Source organism: Oreochromis niloticus, linkage group LG8 (genome assembly GCF_001858045.2).
Source record: "Oreochromis niloticus isolate F11D_XX linkage group LG8, O_niloticus_UMD_NMBU, whole genome shotgun sequence".
Classification (NCBI taxonomy): domain Eukaryota; kingdom Metazoa; phylum Chordata; class Actinopteri; order Cichliformes; family Cichlidae; genus Oreochromis; species Oreochromis niloticus.
The window spans coordinates 28621108-28638072 of NC_031973.2; the positions used below are offsets into that span (position 1 = coordinate 28621108).

Sequence of the window (16965 nt, forward strand, 5' to 3'; positions counted from 1 at the left end):
AGACGTTGCACAATTGTACTGCAAAATGATAATACGGAGGAAGAGTATGTATAATTAAACAAATAGGATGGAAATACAGATTAAAAGGGGAAAAACAGTGGGACTGAATAATTAAAGACATTAAAATATTACAAATATGAATGGTTTGTAAAGCTTTCTTGTGAGAGGAACACAGAGTTGTGTTTCTCTCCTAAAGTGGAGAGCTTACATTTATGGATGTGGTGTTTGATTAATCAGGTAAAAAGCATGAGTCTCACTAAAGTCAGTATAACCAAATAACACGTTCTGGTAAAAAAGCACTATTTTTGATAAGATGCTGTTAGAGATAAAACTATATGTTTCCATAAAACCTGAGTAAATGTTTCTATATCGCTCTTATATTTTTGAAGGGAGCGTTTAACACGGTAAAATCTAACAATTAGTTTAAACCAAATCTCGCTAGTTTGAAACTACACTCATCATAAACAACCATCGCACCGAGCCCCTCCGAACACCAGGCGGAAACGGAAGTGACGTACAAGCACTGCGCCTTTTCGTTTAAATTCAAAATGAACATCAGATGAGTTCAGATGTCTTAAAGTTGTTTTAACCACTTTGTCTTTGACTCTGTTTGTGCTTTAAAGCCGATTTGCTGGTTTGTTGGAAGCAAAGGTTCAACACGGGAAGTAAAAACACAGTTGACCTTTTCCCACAATCCACCGGGAGAGGGTGAAGGCGCGTTTTGTTGGTAGACAGTTGGTGGTGCGTGTCCGTGGGCAGGGTGACGGCTCCCTGGGTTCCAGCGCTATCACAGCCTCGCATGCATGATTACAGAGACAACGCATCTGCTCTTCGCTCCCCTGTTTGCGGATTTTCACGCTGATTACCGGCGACATGGCTCCCTACTTGCTGACAGCAGGTGTTAGCCTGCTGGCTAAGTCCTTCAGTGTGCTCTCCTGCACTGGCTCTCTGGCAAGGTAGCTAACCCAGGCTTATGTGCTGCATTAGCTAGCTGCAGAGACACTGCAACCTGCTGTGTGAAATTTAGTGAACATCGTGTTGTAGAACAATGTGTATTCGTGACGGTAGCATACGTAAGCGTAGCATGAAGCAGCCGTAAATAAAAACATGGCCTTCTGTTATTGGTACTGTTGGTAAACAGAAAAGCAGACGTCTTGTAAGAGTTCCTGTTTGCTGTCGGTGCTTTGAAGCTTCGTGAGCTGCTCTGTGCTCTTCATATCCGGCATGAAACCCAGTGTAGCTGCAGCTCACACACAGCAGTGCTGCAGTGTTTGCAGGCTAATGCCGACTGGCTTCTTTCAGCATGGACAGTAAAGTGTCACCAAGATAGCAATGTGCTGTGTGAACAAGACTGACTGTGCGGTACAGAAGTGAGTGTTGGAGTCAGTGATGCACTGACAGTCTTGAGTAAAAATGTTCCTCACAGATCTCAGGCATGAGTCCGAGTATAGCTCTGAACCCTGAAATACTCCATGTAGAGTAAAGCGTGATGGAGAAGAGAGAGATGGCTGTTCTCATTTATGTTGCCTCTCTGTAGGTGTACCAGCGTGCTGCCCTCTGCATTCTTCAGCCCAGTGAAGTGTCTGACCTCCGAGGCCCGCTCCCCTCCAAAGAGACCTCTGAATGGATACATGAGATATGTTCAGCAACAGAAGCCGATCGTGGCCAGACAGAACCCAGGTATGCACCATCACACTGCAGGTTGGTCAATCTGAATGAGCAGAAATGTAAAAATTCAGACAGGAAAAGGTTTGAACCTCGTGTATATGAAAGCAGTTAAATGACAGTAATGGGCAGAGGCTTTAAGACACTACTCTTTGTATTTTGCTGCAGAAATTGAATTTAGATGTGGCGATTTATTAAAACGTGCAGTCTACATGGACATAAAGTATATATAGCTGGTTTTAAGGACACACTGCACACCATGTGTATATATGCCATGCTTTTGGCTAATGGCTCCTTGGCAATCGCCCTGTTAGTTCAGAAGTAATGTTTCATGCCTGTCAAACTTTACTAAGTTGTGTGGTGTATGTAGTTGCAATGCTGGTTAATTTCCTGAGCCAGGCCTCTCTCTTTGTGCCTGAATGCTTGCCATAGTCGTGTTGTAGTTATGACGGTGGTGAGGCAGAGGGGTGCACGAGAGCCTGTGCACGAGAGCCTGTGCACGAGAGCCTGTGCACGAGAGCCTGTGCACACTTCTGTGGGAGCATGGAAGTGCATCAATGCTTTTAAAAATATCAGTGAGAAGAATCAGCGGCTCGGCTCCAGCAGCTGGTCATGGTTTGTTGCTGCAGGGTGTTTGGCAGTGAGGAGCACCACAGCACTGACCTGATCAGTCTAAAGAAGACTGTGGATTGTTCAGTAACACACTGACCATGTTGTGTTGGACAACGATGGAAAACTAAACAGTGAAGTGTGGCTAATTGTCACAGTCTGGGTGTGTAGAGTGAACCAGGCCCACACTGGAAGTTACTTTCAGTGACAATTTCTATTTCTAACGACCATGAAAACGAGATTATGAAGATTGTTGTGCTGCACTTTGTTGCCTTTAAAGGCGAAAGTCCCTTTCAGTGCAGAGCTGTAGATGTAAAGATGAGACAGGTTTCTGTCAGCCGCCGGGCTCGACCCTCTCTCCCAGATTTGTTTGTATGAACAGTTTGTGAATGAGTCTGTGTGGCTACAGCAGCTCTGTGAGCTACTCTCGATCAGTCGCAGGTTTCTCTGTCCTTCCTCTAATGATGCGTTTTTGTTGTCATTAAACATTTGATCATTATTTTCTTCAGAAATCAAAGCAGTGGATCTCATTAAGACGATTGCCCAGCAGTGGAGATCAATGAGCCCAGAACAGAAACAGGTATGTGTGTATAAACTGTAGGGGTGCAACTGTTCACCAGGTCTATGGTTGGGTCGTAGCACCGTTTTGGGGTCATGAGTTTTGGTTGTGGATTACACGTCACACACGACAATGTTTAAAGTTGTTTCCTTAAATTCCTGCTAAGTACATTCATAGTTGTTCTCTGTCACATCTTAACTAAAAGAATAACTTTTCTTGATCCTGTCATCCAGAACCTTTGGGGCTGTTTAGAGTATAAAGCCTGAAATGTATACACTTTATTTATCAGTTAACTTTAATGTGGTTCTTCCAAACATTTTCTCGTGAAATAAAACAGGAAGATGTGAAGAACAGTTAAGGCCGTTAACATCAAGAGAAAAATGGACTTGAGTGGGTCGGGCTTTTTTCACGAGCCGTTCTATCCCTAATAAACTGCTTTGGTAGCTCGAGGCGGGGCGTGTGGAATTGTGATAAATGAAAATATGTTTCTGCCAGGTTGTATTTGTCACACACAGGTCACAATAGCACATCGTTACCAGCAGTGAAAGTGGAAAAGTCATCTGTGTTGTGACCCGAGTCTTTTGTTTGGTAGCCGTTTCAGGAAGCTTCTCTCCGGGCCCGGGAACAGTTCAAGGTGGATCTAGAGCGCTATCAAGCCCAGCTGACTCCTGCACAGCTGCAGCAACAAGCCCAGGAGAAGAGGCAGAGGAGGGCCAAGAGGAAGGCCATCCGCAAGAAGAGGGTAAGAAAGACAGAAGGGACCAGAGCAGGCAGGTTTTTGTCTCCTGTGCACTCATCGTGGGTTTGAGGGTGAGCGGCTGTCTGCTGTTTGCTGGGTTGGTAGTTCAATCCTTAGCTTCTCCTGTTCAAACTCTGCAAGGCACTGAAAGTGAACTGTACAGAGTTTTACTGTGTGTTTGTGTTTTCCAGGAGTTGACAAACCTGGGGAAGCCCAAACGTCCTCGCTCTCCTTTCAACATCTTCATGTCGGAGCACTTTGAGGAGGCCAAAGGAATTACGTCTCAGGTCAGGAAGTACACGTGCACTGATCCAGCATCAGTGTGACCCTGATTTAAAAACCTGGAGCAGTTATCAGAGTTTCAGTGTCTGGTGTTCATGACGCACGCTGGAGCAGCAGAGCTAACTAATGAGGAGGTGTAGTGTAGTGCCGTCAGCTGGTGGGACATTACCCCGGGAGCTTCTCTCCGTCTGTCACGGGAAGCTTCTCTTGCACTTTACAGTAACACCACGTAACATCGGCTCCTTTAATATGATGTGAGGAGCAGAAGGAGGCGAATGAGGTCATTTTATATTATGATGATGGTATGGATGGGTTTTCCATATCAGCAAACACACAGAGCCAGGGTCTCTGACATGAAATGCACCTACAGAAACTGGACTAAATGGAAAAGCAAGTTTGAGATGGAGTACAGATGGGGCTTGAGGTGAAACTGAAGCAGCTGTCAGGGTGCTGATGCAGATTTGTAGCTGTCATTTCTCTTGTTCTGTGTTGGTGTCCTGATGTAAGACATTAGACTGCAGACGGTGGGATGTTGTTTTGGCCAATGGTTGTTCCTGTTGTTGTTTCAGGCTAAGATGAAGTCGCTGTTGGAGGACTGGAGGAATCTCTTCAGCCATCAGAAAAAGGTCAGCAACACGTGCCTTTCATCCTTGTAGCCAGAAAAATCAGTGCTGTCGGGTCTTCTGACATTTGTATTTGTGCCACAGGTCTACACGCAGCTCGCTGAGGATGACAAAATTCGCTACAAGAATGAGATGAAGTCGTGGGAGGACCACATGGTGGAGATCGGAAGAGAAGACCTGATTCGAGAGCAGACCCTGTCTATCAAGAAACGTGCTGCGAAAGCCAAGAAGGTAACAAAGAAGGCTAAAACTGTGAAGAAAGCCACGGGAACGTCAAAACCCTCCAAGAAGACCACAAAAAGCAGATCAGCGAAAACTGTCAGCCCGCCGTCCACCAAGAAGACATAAGACGCTTATGTGGCGCGTCCACAGGAGGTGACGGGAGCTGTGATGGCTCGGGGCGGAGCTCGGCCTCGCTTTTCTCTGACTTGAAAGTCACAAAGTCCCAGCTGTCTCAGCTCTTTAGGTTCAACAGGACAAAACTTTGATAACCTTCAGACAGATCCGCATCATTGATGTCTCCAAATAAACCGCGATGGCAGCATTTGTAAAAAAAAAAAAAAAAGGTACTGTGAGTTTGTGAGTCCTTCCCTGTGATGCAGACTCACTCCTCCAGGCTTAGATGGAGTAGTAAAATACCACAAGTTTGACTGAGACTTTAAAAGTGTGAGAGCCAAATGAAGCAAACCTGTCGGCGTCGGAGCGCTGACGTGTACCGCTGTGGTGTACCGCTGTGGTGATGACAGGAACAAACAGGTTCCTGTTGCCGTCCTAGAACACCTGCAGGATTAATGTGGGCTGCATTTTTTATTTCAACACATCCACAAAAACATCCTACAATAATGTATTATTCTCAGTGTGCCCTGTAAGGTCTGCAGCCATGAGTCCACCTGAACATGAAATAAATCCATACTTGGCGCTGGTGAGATGCAGAGTGTGCAGCTTAGCAACGCTCGGAGCGGTCCCACATTTCCTCTTGAGATCAGAGCACCACTGTTCACATAAAAGAAACCTGACTGAATTTTAGTGTCATTACTGTCACGCGTGTCGCTTCACTAGCAACTTTAACATGTGACGTCCTGCTGTCTGTGACCCTGAATGAAAGCAGCTGACGAACCTCGAGTGCTTTACTCGGTTTGTACTCGGCTAACGTCAGGCAACAAAAATCCACATCTGTTCTGTTCTGTTATTATGAAGAGCATACTCTAGTACTGATAGCTGCTTTGTGTTGTAGAGTGTACAGTACTCTGTGCTGCCATGTTCATCCTGCTTCCTTAGTATGGTGTTTTTTTCCCTCAATAAACATTCATATACAGTTTTCTTCTAAATGGCCTCTAATGATTCTGCATGTATGCATGAAGCCCCCAGTGTCAGGCAGCAGGCTACAACACTCTTCCTGTGTGTGTGTGTGGGGAGGGGGGTGTTTCACAGTGATCAGTGTTACTGACTTCACCTTTCAGGGCTTTGTGGTTCTTTGTGTGACGCATTCATGCAACATTTTAAGTTTTCAGCTCTGAAGATTATCAAATATGCCGTCGAACAAATGAGGAACGCTGCGATTAACAATGGCGTGCTGTTCTGACAGTCTAAGTTTGTTCTTCAGCGCCTCGTTTCCTGAAACGCTGTTACGTTCTCGGCCGAGGGGTAAATCGAACGTTACAAGAAATGTGACCCCACACACGCAGACCACCTGAGAAAGAGCCAAAACTGAGCACTTTTCAACATGCTATGCAGCCATTTATTGACGTCAGCAGTGAGTAATACCAAAAGAACAAACACAGAAGCTCTAACAGTCCCCAAGCTTCCCTGTAAAGAAAAAAAAAAAAGTCAACCAAAAACAATTTGTTTCTATAAAGTTTTACTTTAACAAACAGGAGAAAACTGGGTTCAACAGAAAGGCTTCTCACTCCTACCAGGCTGCTGCTGCTGCAGTGGACTGTATATACATATGTACAGTGGACGGGTTACAAATGACCTCATTTACAAAGGTTAATGTTCTAGCACCAGACACACAATCCAGCTGATACTAATATACCAGTGGGCTCAGTGTTCAGTCAGACACACAGCCATCCTCTGGTGGGAGGAGTCTGTCACACACATGATCCCGGGTCATTGCAGACACTGGAAGCTGCTGCTGTGCCACACTGTTTAGGACGACTACGTTCTGTATTGTTTCAAAGTTTCACATCGTACATTGTAACAGATGATTGTAGGGTCTACCTTACAATATAAAGCACCTTGAGGCGACTGCTGTGATTTGGTGCCAACTCTGTAGATTGTGCATGTTTGGAACCAGCGCTCAGCCTCACATGTGCATCACTTTGATACCAATGAAACACTTCTGACAATTATTTCTTCAAACGGGAAAAAACCCTGTGGTGACATTTTTACCACAGCTCAGTATACAGATACTGTACTGCTGTATCAGTCCTTGTGTCGAGCCGGGGTTAGTGACACACTGTGACGGTCCTTGTGGTCAGCAGGCTGATGGTTCATGGTCCATTTTACTGTGCTGATATCTTCATCCCAGAGAGGAAAACATCTGTGTTTTAAAAAGATTCATTTCAAAGACTTCACAGGATTTAAATACAGACGCATGTTACCTTGATGGTGGCTCAGCAGTGTAACCTCAGACTGTTCTTTCCAACACATTTACTGCAGTTTCTCCTCCTACAGTGTGCACGGGTCACCTGCAGGGAGACCATCAGGGGCCCTGAGGCTGCTGTGATGCAGCTTGGCCCAGTAAAGCCTGGAAGTCCGGAGATAAAACCAGTTTGTGATGGACGTTTCCCAGCACCATCATATCTCCAGTCCGCCCATCACACAGACGCACAGACACCAGTTGCTGCAGAAAGAGGGAGAGATGGCGTCTGAATAGGCAGTGACATAAGGAATGGTTGGTTTCCTTTCACACACTCACTGTGGACGCTCGTGTGTTACTGTCAGTGCTGCTCCTCAGCCTCCGAGCAGATATTTTCTCTGAACATGGCAACCTTCCTCAGAGGAAGCTGAAGGAACATCAAAGGGTGTGTACTGGGGAAGCTTCAGATAATAATTAACTGTACTGAAGGACATGAGGTTTTCTGAGATGTATTTTACATATCAGTGAAATGTTTCCTGTTTTCAGCTTTTACAGTTCTTTGACGGCAGGGCCAACATTCACTAAGAACATCATGAGATGCCTGATCCTGATCCTTCCTCATGTGGGAGCTCAACTGATATCATTCAGCCATGGCTCAGGGTTTGGTCTAACATGTATGGCGATGGTGTGAAGGATGCCCCACCGAGGATGACACACAGACAGCTCACATCCTTTCAAAAGGGTTGAACTTTGACAAATCCTGGCAGTGGAACTGATCCCAGCCGCAGAAACAACAACGCTGCAGCTGTAGAAGCAGAGCAGCAATGCAAAGCCCCCAGCATCCAACATGGAGGAGAGGAAGCACTCACATCACTTAGTAATGACAACAACATCATCATCCTTCCAGCAGACAAGAGTAGGTGCACAGTTCTGCTAAACCAGAAAGACTAACATGAGAAAATTTACTTATGAGCCCCTGAAATGAGACCCAGGAAGCATACGGATCAGTATTTAGGTCTGACCCTCATCACTGAATGCAGCACAACCTGGGTGTCAACACAGAGCGAACACCATCCCCACAGAGACAGCAGCAGAGAGGAACATCAAATCAACAAGGCCCTGAGTAAATGTGGACATCTGTCAAAGCTGGAGGCAGGGCTGCAACAATTCGTCATCATCGATGATGCTGACTATAAAAACTTGTCGATGTGTCATACGTGTGTTTTTGTAACTGCAATACACTACAGGCAGCTATGGGGGCAGCATCACCGATACTGTCTGCCAAGACTGCATTCAAGACCATCGAAGGAGAACAAAGTGCGACCGACAAAGCAGGAGGACGTAAGAAAATGGAAACTGAGATTTTAAAAAATGTGAAAGAATTTCACAGAAAGCAAAGTTAAATGCAAACTGTGTAACGCAGAGCCGTCCTTCCAGCCATGCACAGCAGAGATGCAGTGCACGGGCAACGCCAGCACCCTGGAGCTGTGACATCACTGTTTCACTTTTGTTAGCTAATGTGATAGTAAACCATTAAACATGAGCAGTTACAGTCTCCTAGCCCCCCCCCATACATCCAGTTGGAACGAGGTCGGAGACACTTCCCAACACTTAGCTGAGTCTCTGTTACAAACAGAAAGTAGAGGCATTTAGATTTATTCACCAGAGATCTCTCATTAACCAGACACTGGCCAAAGAACACTGGATGACCTTCCTGAGCAACCCTCCCCATTTATCCAGGGGACGGCTCACTAGCTCGTGGTCCCCTGTGTCTGCAGCTTTTGGTGTTTATAACTCACAAATTATACTACAAAGGTCACACAACTGATACAACAATAAAAATGTCTAAACCTACTGCAATACTTTGTAAAACTAAAGATGGGGTTATATTATCCTTCTGTTTATTTGAGCTTTTTTTGGTAGGACGTTTGATGTGAGCATCACATGTAATCCATGACTATACAGGTCTGACACATCTGCTTACACTAATTAATGACTGCAATGGAAAAATAATGTTATAACACAAACATTTTACCTGCAGGAAGGAGAATGCAGCTCCCTCTGAGACATCCATGATGATGTCACCCAGCTTCAGCTCCACCTTTCCTGACTTCCTGATCTGCAGCTTACCCAGAAATCCTTCTGGAAACTGTGAGAGCACAGGACAGCCTTCTTTCACTGCACTCTGAGTACACACACACACACACACACACACACACACACACACACACACAGTTTAGAAGCAGTTAGAACAGTTTGCTCCACTCAGGTTCAAACTGGTAAAACTCCGCATGTGTCCATTGTGCTTCAGTGAGGCTCGACGATACAGACCACAGAACACATGATGGTGTTTCAGGCTGAGTATTTCCTGTGCAGTGGGTAAAATGTGAAGTCAAAGCCACACGTGAGATGTTACGAGCCATGGTTGTGTGTCTGACCCTGACTGTGGCTGATTTTGGGATTCTGAATTGGACACTGGTGTGGATGTGCGTGTAACAGCCTGTTGTGTTAGTACTGTTATGAGTTGGGGACCTATGCAGGGAGTACCCTGCAGCTTGTTTATGTTTTTATGGGCTGCAGGGCAGCGTCCTGCTGGGGGAGGCTGCTGCTGCCTTGGAGGGCAGCGCTTGGTCTACAACAAAGTTCATGTGGGTAGCACAGATGAAGCGTTGTTTTGGCTGCTTCCAAAATACCTGAGAATGAACAAGGACGTACAAACAAAATCCAAAGGGAGGATTTTAGTCCTGAAATCTGTTCCACAAACCAATGAAATTTGCCAGCAGCTGTTTTACATACTTTTGTAATATTGAATTAACACAGCATAACATAAATATCTATGATTAGAGAGGTGTTCACCCCCGCTGTGCTGCAGGAAACACTTGTACGGCTGGCAGGCAGAAATGCTGCTGAGCTCTAGGTTTGACCTCAGTGGCACTGCTTGGCTGTTTCTGTCAGCGACTGTTAACTAAGGATGTCTGCAGGAAGAGGACTGCATGCTGTACCACTGTATTAGGCTCGAAGCAGAAGATGCAAACAAAAATGGCTGAGAAGCTTATGGATAGATGCAAACAAAGCCTTCAGGGCTGATGTATGTTAGGAATCAGCTCAAACATCTGGATGGGTCAGTCCTTTAACATGTGTTTATCCCGTCTACTCACTTTTGCTTGAAGATGTGGAGTCCTCTTCGCTTCAGGCTTGCCCTCCTTTGTTGCAGGCGACTCTGCTGCAGGCCCAGGAGCCAGGTCGACCTTCGCTCCAGACGCTCTGCCCGGCATGCAGTCTGGCAGCTGCATGAAGAAGAGCTCCTCCCTGCCGGACAGGCTGAGATCCTGCAGCAGTTCTACCAGCGACGGCTGCTCTGATTTAGGCAGCTCAGTCCTGCTGGTCCCTGCACAGGACTGAGGTCTGAACACAGTGGGCCTCTCTGGACCTGCCATCACAACACAGAGTGATGACTACTCACAGACAGACATGCAGGAGCTCAGTGAGGACACTGTCCACTGTCTATCGTCCACCATGTCACTCACTCAGTGCAAATACAAATACAAAGCTCTGCTACACTGCTGCCTGCCTTCATGAAGCCCTCCACCTTTAGCAGCTTTGCAAAGGGTAGCCCATCTTTCCCCCTGCTGCCCACGCAGGTCCCTTCAGCTCCTCCTTTTTTAACTTCCCTTTGCTTTACCTCATCGGGTCAGTGTGACTATTTGGTGATAACAGATCATAAAATAGCTCTTCATATTTACATCTACATCTACTCGTGACTGATCACGCCATCTTTGATTAAGAATCATTACTTCTCATTTACCGACTGACACATTTCCTGCATGTCTTATCAAAACATGGCACATTAACAGTCACTTTATTGTTTAAGTGGAAACAGCAGAGCCTAAACTCTGACGTCAGTGCTGTGACTGAGTGAACTGCTTGTGACACTGTGTGCAGCGTGGGAGGTTTTCTCACGTGTCGTGGAAGTCAGAGTGTGACTGCTGGACTGACACAGAGGCAGCTGGATGGGCTTCAGCTTTGCATCATTCCTCAGACCCGGATCATCGATGAACTGTAGGTACAGATGCATAACATTAGTTTCCTAATGGTCAGCTGATTATCAGCTGATTGTCATGAAACACTGCACTCGCTCACAGGCCGGTGATCAGTGGTGCAAACTCTTACAGCATTAAACTGTCTGAACAATGCTCATCACACACATAAACCTGCTCTGCTCGAACAGCTGCTGGTGTTACAGACACCTGCTGCCAACAGGGAGGTTGGAGAGCGCCCTCTGGTGGACAAACGATGCAACATTAACGCTCATAATGTGCTTCCTTTTGTTAAGTTTGTAGTTTCCATTTACCAGTCGTTCTACATGCAGATACCAACACATCTGCAAATATGACCTGCCAATATATCAGGTGAAGCACCGAGGCAAAGGTCCTGCTGACCTGCAGCTGAGGGTCGGATACCATAAAGATGAAAAGTGAAGCTCTTTGCATCTGTTGAGTTCTTTTAATCTTTTGGTGTCTGTGATGCACACGGCTGCATCGGTGCCGTTTCACTGCACATGCATGAACAGGAGGAGCAGGGGGAGATGCTACTGCCTTACCCTCAGACCTTTTTACTTGTTTTAATACATCAAAACAATAATTTCAAAGTCTGAAACATGTAAATATGTTCCACAATAAACAAGAGAAATGAGAACAGCTAAGTTTTATGGGCTCCTGAATACTGTTTTAATTCATCTTTAAAGCGTGACAGGAATGAAACAGGAAGCACTCACATCATCTCGCTGAAGTTTACTGAGTATCTCATCTTCATCTTCCTCCTTTGACTCTTTCCTCTCTTTCTTTAGCAGTTTGCAGACAGGCGAGGTGGCAGACTCCTGCAGGTGTGTAGCACCATGCCAGCCTGTAGGCACAAGCACTGATTGAGCAGGATGAAGAGGAAATGCAGTCTGGAAAGACCAGAAAGACATCCAACAGAATGAGAGGAGGGCTGTGGCCGTGCACCTGTTTTGCGCACGCTGTCAGCAGGACCCTGTTCAAAGATGGAGTGGGACTGGATGGTCTGAGGCCGCTCCTTCCTCCTCCCTCTGCTCTCTCTCCTCCGCTCATTCCTATCTCTTCTCTCCTTTTTCAGAGCCACGTGGATCTCCTCCTTTAGCCTACAGGTGTTCAGGACCATTAAATGACACAGTGCATAAACAGATGAAATTCTCATACTGTCGTCACTCACTCGTCTTTGCTCCTCCTCACAGCGTGGACATTAGGCTCAAAGGTTTTCTGTTGGTAAAAACCAGGAGACAGAAGAAGCTAGTGTTAGACCACGTATGTCCTCATTAGCATTCAAAGCAAACAAGTGTCATACAACGAGGTGTGAATGCTTTTCCACTCACCTACATGAATATTATTATGAATTATAAACCTTACTTTGAAAACCTGACCAGGGGTTAACAGGCATCAAAACAAGAGTGTGAGCTGTAGCTGACCCTGACCTCTTTCCCTGTTTCAGTCAAATCCTGGATTATTAAAAATTTAACTCCCAAACTGACAAAGCTGAAGTCACTGTCCTGACTGCTACTCTGTCTGCACGTTCAAAGTGCTAAGTTACCATTTAAATAACACCTTTAACATACACGTCTCTGTATTTATATATGTGTATATGTGGTATATTTCTATTTCCGCTTACATTCTTTTGCAGTTTCTGTCGGTGCTGTGCTACTGGAAACAGATTTCCCGGAGGAACCCACCCGAGGGATTAATAAAGTTTTATCTAATCAAATCTAACGTGTTTCTTCTTTGGCCTTCATCTGCTTCACATCCATGACCCATTCAGAGCCACTGACTAACCCAATTTATATGTTTTTGTATTTACATTGTTGTATACTTGTTGGTTTATCTGGAACTGTGAGTGTGTTGTTTCTAAGTGTCACTCCGAGTATCATGTTTGTACATAAACAAGGAATTTGTTGCAGTGTCACGGTGCAAAAAGCTCGGTGGTACCGAAATAGAAAAAATGCTACTTCCAGCATATATAATACATAGATCTCTATAAGAATGTTAAAAGTAAGTAAACACGAACGAATTTGATACAGTAACTATGTACAGATAGATATAACAGAATGAACAAATGTGTGCAGGGTTGTTATAGCCTGAGTATTAGTGTGTTACTGTAACATGTGATCAGGGGGCGGGGCTTGGCTGAGTGGACTGACCGTAGAACTGTGGACACCTTTACAGACACAACATGCCACATAACCACCACATCATAACATGATAACGCCATCAGCTGTCTGCAGAGAGAAGCCCGTGAATGTGTCAGCAGACTTGTGACACCGGGATTACACTTCTCTTTGTTAGCCGTGGCTCACGGGACTGTGCTTTATTACTTCCACTTAACCCAAACGAACGTAAGCACGTGACATTATTAACACCGGGGGCTGTGCTCGGTTACCTTAGTCTTTTTGAAGCCTCCCCCCAGCGTCAGGTCCCGGGTTCTGAGGGACGTCAGTCTTCCAGGCGGAGGCGGAGAGGTCAGAGTCCTGACCCGGCCCGCGAGTGCTCTCCCCAGCCCAGCCGCGCTGCTCGGGGAGGAGAAGCCGGGAACACTTGCTGTATCCCCGAAGTCGCTCATGTTGTGATACCTGCTGTACGTCCTCTCAGTATTTGACCTTTTTAAAGCCTGTCGTTCAGCTGTTTCCCACGCAGGTCTGTTTATAAGCGACGGCTTTTATTTTGAAATTACGGCTGTTTAAATCCGGTATCTGTTAGCCGAGCGCCCATAGCTCATCCCTCTCTGCTCCCTCGGTGTGCTTCAGAACTCAGTTTCACTGAGGTAACAGTGATCCTTATCGGGGCTCCTCTAAGCTAAACAGCAGCTCCTTACCCTCCATGCTGTTCCCACACGCCATATCGCAGCAGACTGTGACAGGAAGTTAATCCCAAGTGGTTTCAGACACAACACCGTTAGCCGCGGTGATGATAAACTGTACTGCGTGCAGATGTCCTCTCAGCCGTAACCGACGGAGTGTCCTGTCGGTGGATGCAAAATAAATCAATTGCAAACAACGGTGCCAAAAACGCGCGACGTACTTATAGCACGAAGGCGCTGAAATGACTGTAACACCGCTTTGCTTTTGCCGCCTGCTGCATTTGTCCCGGTTAAACGGCTCTAATTTCCTTCCGCAGTTCGCTGCTATTGTTCTCAAGCAGCACTACACCGGAGCGACCACAAGATGGCGGTGTCTGCGTAGCCACGAAGTGTGACGCATGTCTCTTTCTTTACGGAAGCGGTGGGTCATGGTGCCATGAAAGTTGTCAATACATTTTTCATGAGTTATTTTTATAAATATGTTTATATTTATAATATGCTATACGAAAATGACCAGAGATGGTCTTTCCCTCCTTGACTCTCCGCTCAAACATTCCTCCCTGTCCAGCATGTGTACATGCTCATCATTGAAAGAGTGTCCACTGGCCTGTTGGTGGACATAGACTGCAGAGTCCTGGCCTGACGAGGTGGCTCTTCTGTGTTGTGCCATCCGCTTATCCAGAGGTTGTTTGGTTTGCCTGATCTATGAATCCGATACTCCTGAGTCCTGACACATATGGGATCACTACAGGTTTTCGCCTGGGCAGCGGTTGTCCTTCTCTCCTGGATCGGCTGGAGCTTTCTTTAGGTGCCTTCCCAGCTTTGACAAAAGTCCAGCTGGGATAACCACATTTACTCAGGGCCTTCTTGATGTGCTGTTCTTCTGCCTCCCTGGCCGCTGTGTCAGTGGGGATGGTGTTCGCTCTGTGTTGTAGCGTCCTGATGACACCCAGTTTGTGCTCCAGTGGATGATGAGAGTCAAACCTTAAATACTGATCCATATGCGTAGGTTTACGGTACACGTCAGCTTTTAGATGTCCCCCATTACTGATGGAAATCTCACAGTCTAAGAAGGCTAACCTGCCACTTTTCATATCCTCCCTGGTGAATTTGATGTGTTGGTCCACCGAGTTAATGTGATCCGTGAATTATGGTACGTCCTGAGATTTGATTTTCACCCAGGTGTCATCCACATACCCTGTTCCAGGGTAGGATAGCAAAGCCCTCTTTTCCACTTCTTCCATGTACAAATTGGCCATGATGGGTGAAACTGGGGAGCCCATGGCACACCCATGTTTCTGCCTGTAGTACTGACCCTTGTAAGTGAAGTAGGTGGAATGAAGACACAGTTCAAACACACTTGGTCGGTGCTGAGAGTGGTCCTGTTGCTGAGGTTGGGGTCATCCTGTAATCTCTTACGAACTACCTCCAACGCTTCCGTGACTGGAATAAGTCGAAATGTGGCGATTACTGTTGTTGTTTCAGGACAAACTACCTTGTTTGCTGCACTCTGTGTTTATGAGCTTAAAGCGAAATCATTTCCTTGAAACTAAAACTGATTCTGAAGTACGATTTTACTAACTCAGAGGGTACAGCAAATGTGGCAGTTTGTCTTGAAACAACTGTTATCTCCATATTTCGACTTTTTTCTCCAAATAGAATTACGATTTTGATCTGTAAATTTTAACATTATTGTCAAAATGATCAATATTATATTTTTTCTTAATGTGGACTGATGCTCCTTTGAATGAGTGCCGGTGTCCACACTACAATAGTGGAGCAAACATAAATGGAGAATTTATTATCTCATTATATGAGATTGGAAAGAGTACAGAACAGCGTGAACCCACCAAAATGATGAGATTTCCTATTTTTGTATTTATAGAATACAATTGATTATCACTTTAAACTGACATAAAAGCATTAAATATATGTTGGTAGTACCTATCACAGCTTTGTTTGACTGCAGACTTACAGACTGTATTTATGCATCAGTTGACCACAAAAACTACGCTGCTTCAATCATTCATTAGTGATTTACAAAATAAGAAACATAATTATTTTGTTATTTTAGGAACAGCTAGATTTACAGAAACAGGAATGACAAATCCTCTTTTACCTACATCAAAAATACTCTTGTAATAAAAGCAAAAGCTTAAATGCAAATGTTTGGCTCACCTGACTGTTAGAGAGAAATGTCAAACTTCTACAAAATTCAAAATATTTTATTCCTTTAAACATGGTGTAAGAAATGGCAATAATGAACACTAACAGAAAACCCCCAGTTAGTGCTGACAGAGCAGTGAGCACCTCTGAATGCATATTCATCACAGCAGCTACAAAGAAAAGAAAGAGACAAAACAACGTTACACAAGGGCACAGCAATAAAACTGGATAATGTACTAGATAATGTCTGATGTCAGGGTTCAAGTCAGCTGATGGCTATCGCTGGGCGAGATAGAGATCTTATCTCACCATTATACTGCAGGGACAGCTGAATTCACCTTCAACCTAGCCACCCAATCATCTTTATTGCAAAAGATTATTTTTAGTCCAACTGACAAAAGGCTGAAAGTGTTCACATGTAATAAACGTTAGGCTGTGTTCAGCTTCTGTTCAGACTTCATTAAAATGCAGCTGTTTTCATTGTGTCTGTACACCACGGGCACCAGAGAACTGTCCTTGTTTCCTTTCAGTCTTAATCACTTTACATTTATCAGTAACATAGTAACATGTTAATGTACTAAAGTACTAAAAAGTACTTAATATTTCACATATAAGTTAATGAGACCCATCTACTGCTGTATGGACCCTGCTGAACAGAACAAAACGGAGTCATATGAGTATTTACCTGAAAGACTCCCAGCTTGGTCTCACCCTCTAATGTTGTGCATTCACATCAAAGTAACACAAGCGTTTACTTCAGCAGTGGCAGTAAATAACCTCCAGGCAGCGTGTTGGTTCTGAGGTCACGTTAAAAGCTGCCATGCTCTGAACACGATAGAGACATACAGCACCAGCTGAGGTTTCTCGCGTCTCTCAA

General features: G+C 45.2%; 2 protein-coding genes and 1 long non-coding RNA gene across 7 annotated transcripts; 2 read left to right on the forward strand and 1 right to left on the reverse strand.

Annotated features, from left to right (window-relative positions):
- Nucleotides 1–504: 504 nt before the first annotated feature.
- Nucleotides 505–5512, forward strand: tfam (transcription factor A, mitochondrial). Of its 2 annotated transcripts, none has more exons than XM_003454052.5 (7): nt 505–956; nt 1538–1680; nt 2784–2854; nt 3426–3575; nt 3764–3859; nt 4424–4480; nt 4562–5512. In XM_003454052.5, exons 1-7 carry the CDS (start codon nt 874–876, stop codon nt 4823–4825), a joined length of 864 nt encoding a protein of 287 aa, XP_003454100.1. In that variant the 5' UTR covers nt 505–873; the 3' UTR covers nt 4826–5512. The 2 variants fall into 2 exon arrangements, with proteins under 2 accessions (XP_003454100.1, XP_005471263.1); XM_005471206.4 differs by lacking the exon at nt 505–956 and adding an exon at nt 1020–1370.
- zgc:171971 (DNA-directed RNA polymerase III subunit RPC4) lies at nt 5241–14292 on the reverse strand. Of its 4 annotated transcripts, none has more exons than XR_269437.4 (9): nt 13506–14292; nt 12288–12334; nt 12062–12216; nt 11833–11960; nt 11019–11115; nt 10217–10488; nt 9094–9243; nt 7106–7322; nt 5241–7019 (listed from the first exon to the last, which is right to left on the reverse strand). XR_269437.4 is itself a non-coding variant. In XM_019362144.2 (8 exons), exons 1-8 carry the CDS (start codon nt 13683–13685, stop codon nt 7182–7184), a joined length of 1134 nt encoding a protein of 377 aa, XP_019217689.1. In that variant the 5' UTR covers nt 13686–14292; the 3' UTR covers nt 5241–7181. The 4 variants fall into 4 exon arrangements, 2 of the variants coding, with proteins under 2 accessions (XP_019217689.1, XP_003454122.1); XR_269436.4 differs by having other exon boundaries at nt 5241–6996; nt 7081–7322; nt 13506–14291; XM_019362144.2 differs by having other exon boundaries at nt 5241–7322; nt 9094–9207.
- LOC112847652 (uncharacterized) lies at nt 7329–8304 on the forward strand. The gene is made up of 2 exons (XR_003221310.1): nt 7329–7503; nt 7605–8304. It is a non-coding gene; the product is annotated as an uncharacterized LOC112847652 (long non-coding RNA).
- Nucleotides 14293–16965: the final 2673 nt, after the last annotated feature.